Source organism: Girardinichthys multiradiatus, chromosome 6, assembly GCF_021462225.1.
Source record: "Girardinichthys multiradiatus isolate DD_20200921_A chromosome 6, DD_fGirMul_XY1, whole genome shotgun sequence".
Lineage (NCBI taxonomy): Eukaryota > Metazoa > Chordata > Actinopteri > Cyprinodontiformes > Goodeidae > Girardinichthys > Girardinichthys multiradiatus.
The window spans coordinates 27,193,842-27,209,189 of record NC_061799.1 but is presented as its reverse complement, the minus strand read 5'-3'; the positions used below and the strand labels follow the sequence as shown (position 1 = coordinate 27,209,189).

Below are 15,348 nucleotides of genomic sequence, written 5' to 3'. Positions count from 1 at the left end.
TTACTTCATAGTGTAAGGGCGAGAGCCCCATCAGTGCATAGTTATCCAATCCATTCCACTTGTTCATAGAGTACGCACACATCACTTGAAATCCAGTCCACGTTTTCCCTGTGACTTTGCTTGCAGCCAGTAGTACACAGCTGACTGGAGCAGCAAGTAGATTCAATGAGCAGGTCAGGAGAAGATTCAACAAAGAATGGATATATGAAAGTTTTTCAAGGAGGTAATTATTAATCATCACTGCTGGTAGTAACAGTTAGCTCCAGCCCCCAGCTAACAGCTTAAAGTCCCACGTAATTAATGAACCAAGTGCTCCCTGTTTGACAAATAAAAACCTGGCTTGCACTCCGTACGAAAGAGAGTTCCAGCCCTAAAACAACGTTGCTACTTAGCTAACTAGTTAGTCTGAAATACATTGTGAAGGTCCTCCTGGTTGTTTGTAGAGTTAAGTGTGCATTCTTTTTACCATCTACTATTTTTGGGTGGACTCCATTCTTGAGCATCAGCTGTGTTTCTCACTTTACACATGGATGATTGCACACCGTGAAACAGGAGCTGAGCTCATTCACGTCTGATTATCATCAGTGGATAATAATAATAATACACTAATAATAATCACTTCACCATTGCTATTGACCTGTAGGAGTCAGGAAAGATGAGCACAGAGAGTGAAAAGGGAGAGACCTCTTCTGAAAAGGTGAGTCTACAGCAAGAGTCACCCTGCTAGGGCCTAATGAGTAGCTGCACGGTCTAAAAATAGCGACAATATTCACCGAAGAGCCATCTAAAATTGTTTTAAAGTTAGTTTTTGGGAGAATTTTGAATTGTTTTTGAATTAGTATTTGCCCTTGAGTGGATTTAAAAGCAACTGTATTAAAATAAAAAATATTATTTAAAAAATACCTAATCTGAAAGTGTGGGGAATTGTTCACTAAATAAATGTTACTGAAATAATACTTTGTACAAACATATACTAGATATGCATGCTGATTGGTCTATTTGATTTTTTTCTGGATTGTACTTTATTATTTAAATACAACTTGTGTGGTGATTTGTAATAACGCTGAAGAAGGCCAAAAGCCAAAACGCGTTGGTCTGCAAATAAATTTGGTCCAAGTACTTCAAGTGTTGCAAAAGTTTTCACCTTATTATGAATATAAAATATAAAGTATTTCAGTCAAGGTGCACAATATCAGACCTATAAACTATGAGCTTTTATTTAGGAGAGTAATAATTACAAAGTGATGATAGTCAAGAGAGGCATATATAAGCCAAATTAACCTGACCCAAATATTTTAAAGAGTACCTTAATATTACTATATTTCAATAATAAAGAGATATTTTTCACGGTTTGATATTACAACCATTTTAGCCACATATGGACCCAAAATGTAATCTGAGAGACTTCAAAATATTTGGGAGCAAACAATTATTGTGTTTTGAGTGAAAGTCATGGCATTAGCCTTCATGTTGATCAGTTATTTATTCAATTAATTGTGTTTCAATGTATCGTAAAGTGTCAGGGAGAAGGAGATGCAGAGGGAGGAACAGATCAACAGGCAAGGTCAAGACAGACAGAGCAAGGAGATCCAGAGATGGATCAAAAGGCAGAGGAAGATCAAGTTCAAGAGAGGGAAAATGATGAAGCAGCAGCAGCTCACTCCACTACAGGGTTCGATTTAGGTGACAAAGACACAGGACCCAGACAGTTGAAGCTGAAGAGCTACCCACTCCATAGTTTTGGTACACAGAAGCGAGCATTTCACCACAGCTGGTTTGAAAAGCACAACTGGTTAGAATATTCAGTCTACCAGAATACAGCTTTCTGCTTCCCATGTAGAGTGTTTGGCAAAAACATCAAACATGATAGTTTGGCCAGTAGTGGTTGCAAGAACTGGAAGAAAGCTTTAGTCATCTTTGGCAAACATGAGACAGCACCAACGCACAAGGACAGTGTTGTTGCATGGAAAAGCTGCCAGGCAACTAGCATTCAGGGAAACGTTGCACAGATGATAGCATCTGCAAATGCAAGTGAGATAATTGAGAGAAGAGAGTATCTCAGGCGAATTGTTGCAGTCACTTCTATGTTAGGGAGACAGGGACTCCCTTTTCGTGGCCATGATGAAGGTAGAGACAGCACAAACAGAGGGAATTTTCTTGCTTGCATGGATCTTTTGAAGGAATTTGATCCTTTTCTTCAAAAACATAACCCTCCATCAATTGCTCAGTATATCTCAGCAACATCCCAGAATGAGATGATTTACTGTTGTGCCCAGGAAGTTACTAGTGTCATTGTATCTGAAATAACAAAGTCCAAAATCTATGCCATCATGGCAGATGAGGCAAGGGATGAAAAATCAGAGCAGTTAGCCCTTTGTGTCAGAGGGGGCAGTGAAGGAACGTTTCCAAGCACTTGCAGAGATAAAATCATTTGATGCCCAGTCCATTGCAAATGAGCTGCAGCAGCAGATTCAAAACAATGGTCTTACAGCACTTAAGTGTGTAGCACAAACATATGATGGTGCAGCTGTCATAAGTGGGTCCACTGGAGGTGTACAAGCACATTTCAGAAGGCTCCATCCTGAAGCTATCTATGTGCATTGTTATGTTCATGAACTTAACTTGGTGTTGTGCCACACTTGAAAGGCCATCCCAGAAGCTGTGGAGATTTTCAACTTGTTGGAGTGTTTGTACTCTTTCTTCAGCACCTCCCTGGTGACTCATCATAAGTTCATGGAGGCTCAGACAAGGCTTAGATTGACAAGGGTTGAGCTTGTACAACTTTCAAACACCCGTTGGGCATGTTGGTTGCGATCAATCAGTTCAGTTCTTGAGACTTTGTCCGCCATCTTTGAGTGTCTTTCTGCTATTAGACCCCCGTAGCTCTTGGTCTGAGAGCAAAGCTCTAGAAGTTCTCAGCAGTCTATGCACTACTGATGTTTCAGTCACTTCTGTCTGTAACTGAAGGACTCCACAAGCTCCTTCAGAAAGAGACTTTAGACCTGGCAGAAGATTTGATCTGCAAACAAGCTGTGCGTGACACACTTGAGGGAAAACGCACAGACGCATTTGCCACGGAGCTGTATAAGAGAACCAAAGCCCTGTCCCACGCCCACAGTATCTCTGAACCAGGTGCCAAGACAAGGCATGAAAACAGGAAAAAGGAGGATTATGTGCTGGAGGCATCTGCAGGTTTACGCAACGAATTTAACAACTCAGACACATTGAAAAAAAAAAGAGTTACTTTTCCCTTGTGTGGATAGGATGGTTGGTGAGCTTGAGCAAAGATTTTGCAGTGTAGATGTAGGGCTACTAAAAGGCATCCTGGGCATGCAGTCCTAAATCTGAGAACTTCTTGAGTGAATCACACTTGAATGAACTTGGAAAACACTACAGCATTGATCTGAAAACAGAGGAGGTTCTGGTGGCCAGAAACTTTCTTGCTCGGAAAACAGAGGCTGGATGTTCACCCACATATATGTTGTCTGTGCACAACCTCCTTGATTCAGACATGTTTCCCTCTCTGAAGGCAACCAACCAAGTTGCCCTAACAGTGCCTGTAAGCAGCTATTCATGTGAAAGGTCCTTTAGTGCACTGCGTCGGCTGCACTCCTGGCTGCGTCAAACAATGGGTCAGAAAAGTCTTGCAGTCATGTCAATTGAAAAAGATGTGCTTCAGCATCTGAATAACAGAATGATCGAGAGATTCGCAACCCTTAAAAACAGGCACCATTCTTTGATGCTTCCACCCACCAAGTAACTGGCAATAGTCGTCATGTTATTTAAAAATGATGTACTTTCTGATAACACAGTGCTCTTTGCATACAATTTTGCATAATACATGTGGGCTCTTAATGAATAAGAAGTATTTGTAAAATACGGCACTGTAACTATATGTGGATTTTTTTCTTGCTAATGCTGTAAACATGCTTCCTGTGTTTGTTGTTGTACTGTATTAAAAATCTAATGGTTGCTTAAAACATTTACACAGTATGGTATCTCTGTTAAATCTGTCCAAAAAAGGGGAAAAACAACTTCTTAGTTTTTGTTAGCAGTTTGAGAAGTATTGTGCTGGCCCGCTAAGCTCGTTTGTATCCTGTGCATTTTCTTGGGGCTAAGCCCCCCTTGTCCTTAAAACCTAGTGATGCCCCTGGTTACAACTATGAACAGATTTAAATACAACAAAATACAGCTTTTTAGTACAGGTCAATAAACAACTTTTTTACCCCTATAAACAAGATGTATTTGGGTATTTGTAGTACACACCCTTGATAGATACAAAATCACCAGCACTTCATGCCTTCAAGCAAGACAATTACTACTAACACTATTATGTGCTTGGCACATTTTGTAACAGCTGTATCCATCTGCAACAAACACCTGGATGACTCATTCAGTGTTACTGTGACACTAATTTTTCTCATAAGCTCAAAGAACAATAACAAGTGTAACTCACAAATGTTTTTATATTTACACTTTTACAAATAAAGATGCCATAAAAAATATATAAACATCTCAACAAGACAAATAAAGCAATAGGCGAGACATACAGAGTAATTTTGATGTACATCCAACTGCATAAACTATTTAAAATGGACAGCAAGGCAGTCCATAGTAATATTATCCACTAAACTTTCTCTTAGGTTTTATGAGCAGCTGATTTTCAACAAAGCCGTTTCCCTCTAGGTGATCCCCACTACTGTCCAGGTCCCCCTCTGTAGCAGCCAGTCACTTTATCAGTGTCTGGAGTGATTTGTTTTATTATTTTATTTATTAAAAATGTTTTTTTTTTACAGCAAGTTTTTTTAATACACTTTGCTTTTTTTTTTTTTTTTTTATAATTTACAAATGGTAGTTCAGATGCATCACAGTACAAAAATGTAACAAAACCTAAACAGTGTTTAAATAAAATAAAATTTCCCGCAAAAATAAAATAAAACAAAACAAACAAAATCACCCAATACAGTAATGCAAGTAAACATAACTTGCTACTTCAATATCAATATTTTGTCACTTTAACATAAAATGCACATTTACAATTTTACAGTTCATCTCTTGTCCAATTTTACCACCAAAGTACTTATTTATTGAAGAAATGCTACTAAATATACCTATTCGACAAGAGACCTGATTCTCCTGTTTTCATATTTATTTTAGCATATAACAAAAACAATGCAAGAAACAGAAAGCAAGAAGAGAATATTTATATATCAAGTGCTATAAATACTGCTTGCTTTTTAAACGCTTAGACTTTTAAATGATACACTTGCAAGAAGTTCGCTCTATTCATTGTAAAATAACTTCCGGTCTACTCGGTATTTGATGAGTAACTCTTTAGGTGCTTCCAAAGTGTTGCCAAACTTTACATATGCCTGCTTCTATAAAGTCCTAAAACAAACACTCATGCAACGACACAGCCGGGACGTGACGCTCATCAGACCAACATCTTGGATAAGATCGTTAATCATAAAAGATAATTGGCGGAGCAGAACGTGATGTTCACGAGAAGCAGCACAAAACCGACAGGAAGTTGTGACCCCATAGTCAACAGGTGAGTGGGCAGCTGTCATTCCCAGACAGGTAGCGGGGTTAAGGAGTGGCCCGGCTGCTGCCGTCACAGTTTGTCGGTGATTAAGTCCTGCAGGTATTTCCGCTCAGGGCTTGGCCCACTCACAAGGCGTGGGAGGTGGGAGGAGCCAACCTACTCTGCAGGAATGATGTGGGAGTTTAACCCTCCATGTGTCCAGGAAACTGTGTGGAGGAATCTTACTAGATGTGCTGATCCTCTCATCTCTGTTTTTTCCCCTCTTTAGACCTGATCTGTTATGAAACAGTATTGAAGTAAATAACTTTTTCTGCCCTAACAAACATTAAAGCAGCTGACAAATTTTACGCTGGATATTAGCCTAAAAAAAGTGATTTGATCAGTTCTCTTTTGTTCTCTTTTTAAAAAGGAGCCTTTACTCTACAACAGAGATGTTGCAGCAACAGAAACACTTTCAAACCACCATGTGTTTTCAATCTCAGCTCTCTGGCTCCCTCCTCTCTCCAACTCCCAAATGCTCCAGAAAATAATCCTAGTCTTTTTTTCTCCCCAGTTTTCTGGAAATGACCTAACTACTGCCAGGAAGAGGAATGTGAAGAATTCCCTGGAGCTGTGCGTGACGTCAGAGGACTGAGGAGGCCCTTTCGTATCCGCCAGCCTGGATATTCCAGAGATCATTCAAACCCAACCTCCCAACAGCTGGAGTCAACTGCTGCCTTGCTCCAACTCCAAAGTACTCCCCCAAAACACATCCACACCCCCTGCACCACCATCTGAGAACTTTGAGTTCTTACTGTTCAAAGCTTAAAATAGTAAAACGACTAACACACAATAAGCAATTCAAACTAAAGATTTAAACAAATACTTGTGTAGTCTTAGAAAATGTCTCTCTATGATTATTTTCGAAGGTTTCTTTACTCCGTGAGGTATTTTCGGTTTTGTTTTGTGTAACTTTGTGCAATAAGTTTCTTCTGTGAAGTGTTTGATTGCCAGCCAAGACATCATTTAGAAAGGAAAAGCACAGAACTGGGAAATCCAGGAAACTGATCCTGTAACCAACTGAACTCCCAACGTCTCTCACACTCCCTATTTCTGTTGCTATTTTAGACACATTTATGTAAAAATAATTTGATCTAAAATAACCCGTCAAGCATCAGCCAAACCAGACATTATTTTAGCTGTTGGTCCAAAGTTCTCAACAGGAGTATACCTTATCATCTGATAACACTGTTGAGGATGTATTTGGCTTTAATGGCACAACAAATCTGAAGATGTACATTTTTGGGTTTTCAACTTTGGTGTGAAGTTTGCACCTCATATACTGAGATAATAATGAAATGACACAAAACTAGAAGCCTAATATCCAACTATTTCTCAAATGTTTGTTTCTATTACAATACCTTACAGGATCACAGTTTTAAGTGTTTGTGTTTTCACTGCTTCATTGCGTCTACTCAGTCACTATTGGCTGGAAGACACTTGTGAAATTACATGCGTCCTAGTAAATGTTTTATGTGGTTTTCTACCGACTAAAGCTGGGGTATGTTGCTGACCACTGCTAATTTACATGGGCTTCCATTCAAGGAAAGATTTTTTAAAAATCCTTTCTGACTGATTATAGCCGTATCTGTATGTGTATTTAGATTTACACCCAATTCTAAAATGTACTGAGTGTTAAAGCTGGAATTCAGGGTTCTGAGAAAACCTGGATTCAGCCTGAAAATTTGAACAAGCACACCTTACTGGTCCCTCCCTCCACAACTCCTGCTGTGAATGTGCAGCTTGTTTTTTGTCATTGGTCTTCTTCAGTTTATCCGTCTTTGTTTTCTGAGCAGGTGCCACTCAAGAAATTGGTAGTTTTCCTGTAACGTTAGGTTGTTCCTCTGTCATTAGCACAGCTGCAGCACAGTAGCAATCTTTAGCTTGAACGACTGTAAATGCTGTGCTGGGGAGGGTTGTGAGCAGCGCACACACGAGCGTGATTGACACTGCTAATGCCTGGTTTACACGCCAAGATCTGAAAATTGTCGGCTGATTTTCAAAACCTGAGAGACCCCATAAGCAACGCTAAAAAAAAAAAAAGACAGTAGATGTAACAGGTTTGGTCCTGCAGTGTGTGGTGTACAGCCAAACGGCAAGACACAACACACCACGCACGAACAGATTTCACTGTCGAACATTCAGATGTCAGACGGGAAATCTCACAAACTCACTTGAGATCAAACATTAGTTCAGAGTAATTCCCTTCCGTGTTTCTGTGACCTCGCTTTCTGATTGGCTATACGCCACATTCAAAAGCTGCGTAAGCAACCAGGCATAAATGGTAGATGACTTCACCTGCACTTTATGAGGAAACTGAAACGAACATCGTCTCCAACCGTCATCCGTACCACATTCTAATGCTCCAGCTGCAGTAGGACAAACATGAAGGCCCTGCTTGGGATAGAGGTGCTGCAGAGACGTGGCCTTGAACACTGTCAGATACTGTCAGTATCACTGATGAAATCTGTCTTGCTTTGTTGTCTTCCATTAAGTGTGGAATGAAGACTGATTTGAGTATGAAAACACTCTCAGAGAGTCAGTGTATGCTAGACTATTCACATCTGGGCACATTTAAACCTCCAAACCTGACAGTGCAAGATTTTAAACTGCAGATGTTTTTTAACGGCAAAGCCCAAACAGCAGAGAAATGTGAGTTTAAATGGTACTTTGGAGTGTTGAGTGGATCACATAGTCTCACCATGGTGGAAATATGTGGATGACATCTCTAGGTGCAGGAATGAGCTGAGCTGCTGTCTCTCTGTTGAATAACACCAACATCTGAGTTGTTTCCTCGGAGACGGCGTTTCCATGCTGGTGGCCATCTCTGGGGGGCTGTTGGTGCTCGCAGTGCGCCAGTTGCATGCTGCACTCCTCATAAACCTCCAGCACCTCGAGCACCAGCACGCCAGGCTGGTCCACTGGAGAGCAGAGCAACAAAAACACAGATGTTAAGTGCCTGTGTACAGAGTGTACCAAGACTCTTGCAGACTGCTGCTCTCTGGGGGACTCACTACGTGCTACAAGAATAATTCACTTTTAGAATCAGAAGAACCTGCACTGCCTAACTGTCTGAGTTGGAAATGAAAGACAGTAAATCCCAGTAGGTCCCAGGGCAAATATATGGAATTTTACCACAATGCTGAGTGTGCGTTTAGCCCAAATTGTCATAAAGATAAACAGGAGGGGCAAAGCCTTGCAGACATGCAGTAAATCAAACGAAGATAGGACAGCAATTCTAAAAATTAGTCTGTAGACTTGACAGCTTTAATACAAATAAAAAAAATAAAAAAAAACAGCATGAGAGGGTAATGCCACAGCCTTTCATTGCGTGGATATGCTAACGGCGAGAGAAGGGGCGGGGGGGGGGGTTAATATAAAGGTCATAAATCACATCAGAGAGATTACTACAGAGCACTTATGTTTGACATGCATCCGTCCAAACAGGAAAAATACTGTAAATATTAACTCTTCTCTTCTGCTCTGTGAGCGTCAGGTTTCAAATGACAAAATCCTCAGAGCAGCTACATACTGTGCCTTGGCAAAAGTATTCAAAGCCCTTGAACTTGTTCAGATTTTGTCGTGTTACAATCACAGACATCCAGTCTGTAAAGCATGGCACGTGTTTGTAATCAGCCCCTCAGAGTGACAGCTGAGAGTTTTTTGGCGCACGTCTCTGCCAGCTTTGAACATCTAGAGACTAATATTTTTGTCTATTCCTCTTTGCAGAATAACTCAAATTCAGTCGGACTGGATGGTGAGCATCTGTGAACATCCATTTTCAGGTTACAGATTCTCAATTGGATTAATATCTCGACTTTGACTAGGCCATTCAAACAGAAGATAATGATTTGTTCTAACCATTTCATTGTTGTTCTCACAGTATATTTAGGGTGCTTGCCCTGCCAAAAGGTAAAACCTCACCCCAGTTCAGTGTTTTCTAGCCTCCAACAGGTTTGCTTTCAGGACTGCCTATATCTAGGCCCACTCATTCCCTGTCCCTGCTGAAGAAAAGCGCTCCCGCAGCATGATGTTGCCACCATTATGCCTCACTGTGGAGATGGTGTGTTCTGTGTAATGTGCAGTGTTTAATGTCACACCAAGCATTTACATGTAGGCTAGAAAGTTCCATTTTGGTCTCATGTAACCAGAGCACCTTCTTCCAAACATTTGCTGTGGTTCCTTACATAGGTGGCAGCAAACTGTACTTCAACAATAGCTTTTTTAATGCCACTTTTTCATACAACCGAGATTCGTGAAGAGCACAACTAATAGTAGCTCTGTCAACAGGTTCGCCCACCTTGCCCAGCCTATTAGTTTAGGGCGGGTCAGCCATGTCTTGGTTTGTCTTTGCCTTTTATGGACTGAACAGTGCTCTTTAAAATATTCAAAGCTTAGAATACCGTTTTATAACCTAAACCTGCTTTAAACTTCAAGTTTGTAGTTATGTGACAAAAAGGAAGCATGAAAACTTTTGCAAGACGCTGTACCTCAGCACTTCATCTTGCACAGAGAAACAAAATATATCATACATGTATGTGAGCATGCTTAAGGTACACACAGGTATTTTACAGCAATTATAAACATGTATCCTCTACCAGCATGGTCCAGCTGGACAACATTGCTGTTATTGTTAAATATTAGTCATAAAGTGAGTCAGATAAAAACGATGAAGTTGTCAAAAAAAAAAATGAGTGTTATAACACATGTAGAAGTTTATATTCTAAAGCTTGACATAAGCCAAGTGACTTTAACTGTATAAGAGCTCGACCCAAACAGATTAAATCAAACACCGATAATGCTCCAAAATGAGGTCAAGTAAGAGTAAATCAACACATTCTTCATCCTCCGTTTAACCCTTTGAATGCCCACAAGCTGTATCTGAAGGGTGTTTAGTTTTTCCATAGTCAACTGTCACCTTTGAGTAAGCTTGTGTCCTAAAATGAGGAGGTACTTAAGACCCTGAATACACTAGTGGTTTAGTTTACCACGGAAAGGAAAAATGAAAAAAAAAAAAAAAAAAAACATGAACTAAGCAAGCAGCTTCCTGTCACCTACATTGTGAGTTCACAGCTAAGAGTCACAGTAATCGAACTGCAGTCAGCACTTCCTTCAAGCGGCCCCTCCATACTATCATGTTTGTAAAAGGAAAATGAAGAAGAGGAGTTTATGAGAAAAAAAAAAAAAGAAGAAACCGCCCACTTAGAGATGGTCTTCATCCCACTCATGAATCAGAGTTCAGCGCTGAACTTAAACAGTGATTCAGGGACATATACGTTCAAGATCCTGATCTCCATTACACTGTAGGTGTGTGTTAACGTGGTTCACCTGTTGTGGTCGCTGCTGCTGAGGTGTCAGAGATGGACTTGTGCTTCCAGAAACTGATAGCTGACCTCTGCCTGCACTGAAGTCGGTTCAGCCTCTCTGCCAGACCTCCACTGTGGAACAAACACACACACAAACACACACGGAGAGATGATGTAATGTGATAAACTCACACAGAACATATGACCTAACCAATGCTCGAGCAGATCTGTTTGTTTAAAAGAGAAATAAAAGCCTTTCTGATGCAGGGAACAAGCCTGCAGATAGCCATCTGTCAGATTGTTGGGCTTAAACGACATTTAGCACCCACATGATGACACCAGGTGTCCCTTTCATCATCCCTTCTGCAGTGGAAACATTGCAATCAAAGTTTGACTGTCACCTGGCACAAAGCAATATGTCTCGCCTTTGTTGAATTTGCTTGTTCCTATGATGAAGCAATATACTGTAACACAGTTTATACAGCAAATGGCTTCATTTAAGACAATATCTTTTCCTACTTAAAGTGTTCATACATATTTAACATTTTGTCAGGTTACAACCCCAAACCTCAGTGTGTTTTGTCAAGGATTATACAAGAAAATAAATTAACACAAAGTAACTCATAATTGTGAAGCGGAAACAGAAAATGTACAATTTTTCTTTTTTACATATAAAAATCGAAATGTGTGGCATCCGTTTGTATTAAGCCCCCTTCACTTTCACACCCCTAAATGAAACCTGGTCCAACTGGCTGCAGAAGGGTCCTAACAAGTAATAAGACTGTACCTGTGTGAAAGTTGTGAAATAGTTCTAAGTAGAGCTAGGTTATAAAACTATATCCCAAGCTTTGAACATCTCACAGAGCTCTGTGCAAAAGAACAGCAGACCTACCAAGACATGGCCGCTCACCCGAACCCAACAAGCTGGCCAAGCCGAGCATTAATCAGAGAAGCAGCCAAGGGGCCCATAGTAACTTTGGAGGAGCTGCAATAATACACACTGTAGATTAAGAGGAATAGTTGTCACAAATCTGGCTTTTTTGAAAGATTGGTAAGCAGAAAGCCATTGTTAACTAAAAGCAATAAAAAAATGTCTTTTACCACAAGACATTTAGCACAGAAAACCTGTGGTAGAAGGTGCTCTGCTCTGCTGATACCACAGCTGATCCTTTTGGTCTATGTGTGACACTGTGTATATACAATTGTCCACCATGAAAACCCAGCTGTGGCAACACCGTGCTAAAGGGCTGCGTTTCTTCAACAAGAACAGGGAAGCGGGTCAGCACTGATAGGAGAAAGGGATGGAGCTAAATATGGGGCAATGCTGGGAGAAAAACTGTTAGCTTCACCATCCAGTTCAAAAGGTTCACCTTCCTGCAGAACCAACACCCTAAAAATACAGCCAGAGCTACAGTGGAATGATTTTAAGCATATTTATGTAACGGCCTAAATCACACTGATAAAACGGTAGCAAAATTTCAAAACCGCTGTTTACAGAGGTCATTAATCAATTCTGAATGAGCTTAAGCTATTTTGCAAAGAATAATGGGCAATGAGTTCAATCTTTAGATGTGCAAAGCTCATAGAAAGATGTAATGCCAACAAATGCACCCCACCTTTTTATAGGTTTGTGTTTTTTCAGGGAAAATTTATATTTACATTTATTTCACTTCACAATGGCGCAACGTGTGCCGTTTAAATAAATCCCACAAAACACACTGAAGTTTGTGGTTATAATGTGTCAAGATTAGAAAGATTTCACACCAAAATTTGACAACTTTATGAAAAATTATGACTTCTCCAAAAGGTCCCTTTTTTAGTACAATTAAAAAGAGTTTGACCGAAATCGTGCGAACAATAATTTCCCCATGAGACGCAAAAAAAAAAAAAAAAAACACATCACAATTCACACCTTTTAAACTTTCTTTTCTTTTTGGTGGAGTCTTCTGGGGTCTTGGACTGCCTGTCAATTGGCTTTTGAGGCGTCTGCAGCATCGCCTGTGCAGATCTCAGCCAGTCACAGACAGACTTTTTGCTGCCCTCGTCAGTTTGGAGTGGAAAAATCTCAGAGTCCAGTTTGCTCGATGTGAGCGTGCTGCCAATATCATCTCCATCGGACACATAACCTGAGATCTCTAGCTCATTCGTCTATAGGAACAGAGTACAGGATATGAAATTTATAATGAGTCAGCAAAACAAAAATAAACAGAATTTAGAAGCTGATTAAGACATGTCTCACTAGTAGCAAATGAACAGTACTTAAATGAAAAACATGGATATGGTACACTGAAATACTGTCACAGTGATAAATCCACAAGATAAGGTAACCAAACAAACTTTTTCTGCTGCATCACTGTTCAGTACACTAGAGGAAATCTGTTCACATGGAAAAATCCACAAGAACCTGAGTTCCTGTCATGTGCAGACAAGACCAGCATACCATGAGATGTCAGCCATTCTGTTCTCTTTTTTGAATCAACTTGACCCTGGTAGGCAAAGTGCCAGCAGACGTCACCGCTAACCAGCCACAGGGAAAAAGGAACACTGTGTTCCTGGCCTGGGTTCAACAATGTTTTCACCCAGCACTGAAAGCATTGTAAGCGGACAGCTCTGCACAGCCCCATCCACTTGCAGGTTTTTTTCTGTCCAGAACAAACAGTAGTAAAACTACACCTGTGGTCCTGCTCTGCCACAGAAGGAATTGGAATATTTTGACCTCTTTGTTCAGAGTGTTTTTAGGAATCAGAACGAGCAACACGCTTCATCTGGGAGACGGCTTCCCTCGTAAAATTCCCCTCACATGCAAAGTCGCCTGGCTGGCTCCGCCTGTCCACTTTCAGCGGCAACTACAATAACACCAAGTCTGACAGGCGAGCACCGACTGAGTCAGCCAGGCATTTATCAGGAGTAATAAACTCTGCCGCCTATTAGGACCTTCCCTCTTCATATCCAGCTGGATCTGGCTTGATTTACAATTTTTAATGCACAAGGAGGTTTATTTATAAAGTAAATGTCAACTTGTACATAACGCTGCAGTGAATTAAGTCAATATTTGCTCTACAAAGAATAAACTGTTTCCATTAACTAATATTCACTTATTTCCCTTGCTAAAACTGTTTAATGCATAAACTTAAAGTGTCTAGATTTGAAGAAGTCTGACCTTAAAGGTTCCACATTCTAACCACAAACCTCCTGTTAGGGGATCTCAAATCTTTTTGACCCCATAAAGCCGATAGCAGCAAATGAAAATTGTGAGAGGAAGTCGCCAAGGTCTGTGGGAGCGATGTCAATCTGTCAACAGGCTTCCTCTCAACATGCAGGCTCCAAACTCAGACATTTCAGCACAAGTTACTGGTTATATGCATTCGTTTTTTGGGGGGCGATTTTCAGTGGGCCTTAAAGCGGTTAATCCAGCAATAACCGTGAAGACATCTTTAAAACCTCAATTTAGCCAACTACAAAAAGGCAGTAATTAACCAAAATCTTTCAAACTAAATGTAAGCTTGACCTAAAATAAAAAAAAGGGTATAACTCTGTTTGCTTGAACCTGAGCCCCAACCCTCTCCACTCCTTGTACATTCTCTCCATGCCAGCCCTGCCTTTAACAAACATCTCCTGTGAATGATTTCGGAGAAAGACAAACCAGTCCAAATCTTCAACCATACCAACATGGACTTTAGTTATAAGTATTCTATCCTCGTCAATTACGTTTAAAGCAATTAATGAAGGAAAACAAAATGTTTAGTGACATTAAGACATTAATAGAGGGTGCCATTAAAAATAAAAAGATTTATATAGGACAAAAAAAAAAGACTAATCAAACCACTATATCATATATTTAGAGGATATTTAATGTTGCTAAAAATCTGTTTTCACAGTAGATTTTTTTAAAATTAAATAGCAGCACATTAAATAATTATAAGAAACTTTGGCGTTCAGATTGGTTAAAGGTTACTACGTTCATCTATGAAACAGAGGATCTTTCACATCATAAAGAACTGCTTGGAATGAGGTTAGCAATAGAAAATGCCTTCCCTTTAAGCCAGAGGTTGATTTTTTTGCTAGCTCAGCTAAGAAACTTTGACACAACATAACCAGATTCTAGAAGGTTATCACCACTGCAGCTTTCAGGGCCTCTAATGAAAGCAGTAGACTCCACCTAGTGGTGTAACAGCTGAACATACAATCACTACCAAGGAAGTCCACCGAACCAGGACAGATGTAAAGACTTAATCTGAATCAGAACAGAACAATTCTTTGTTTACTCTGAAATATGGGCTCCTGTTACCCTTTAGCTGCCTGTAAAAGTCACTACTATCTTTCACTATGGGAAAGATATGGTGTCAGTTTTCTCATTTGCTGTATTATATTCATTTAGCATCAGTATGCATCAAAAATCTGCACTGAAGTCATATTGTTGAGGATGATACCATGAATGAAATACCAGAATGAAGCTAA

The 15,348-nt window shown here is 40.1% G+C and overlaps 1 protein-coding gene across 2 annotated transcripts in view; it reads right to left on the bottom strand.

Annotated features, from left to right (window-relative positions):
• spidr (scaffold protein involved in DNA repair) overlaps window positions 1–15,348 on the bottom strand; it is a 58,459-nt gene that overhangs the window by 39,280 nt on the left and 3,831 nt on the right. The window contains exons 1-4 of one of the 2 annotated variants that reach the window (XM_047367502.1): window positions 13,331–13,348; window positions 12,803–13,038; window positions 10,913–11,022; window positions 8,286–8,505 (exon numbers count right to left, since the gene is read on the bottom strand). In XM_047367502.1, the coding sequence (XP_047223458.1) occupies window positions 8,286–8,505; window positions 10,913–11,022; window positions 12,803–13,038; window positions 13,331–13,333 (569 nt within the window). In that variant the 5' untranslated portion in view covers window positions 13,334–13,348. Of the gene's footprint in view, window positions 1–8,285; window positions 8,506–10,912; window positions 11,023–12,802; window positions 13,039–13,330; window positions 13,349–15,348 lie in introns of those variants that run through there. The other variant, XM_047367501.1, reaches the window with a different exon arrangement.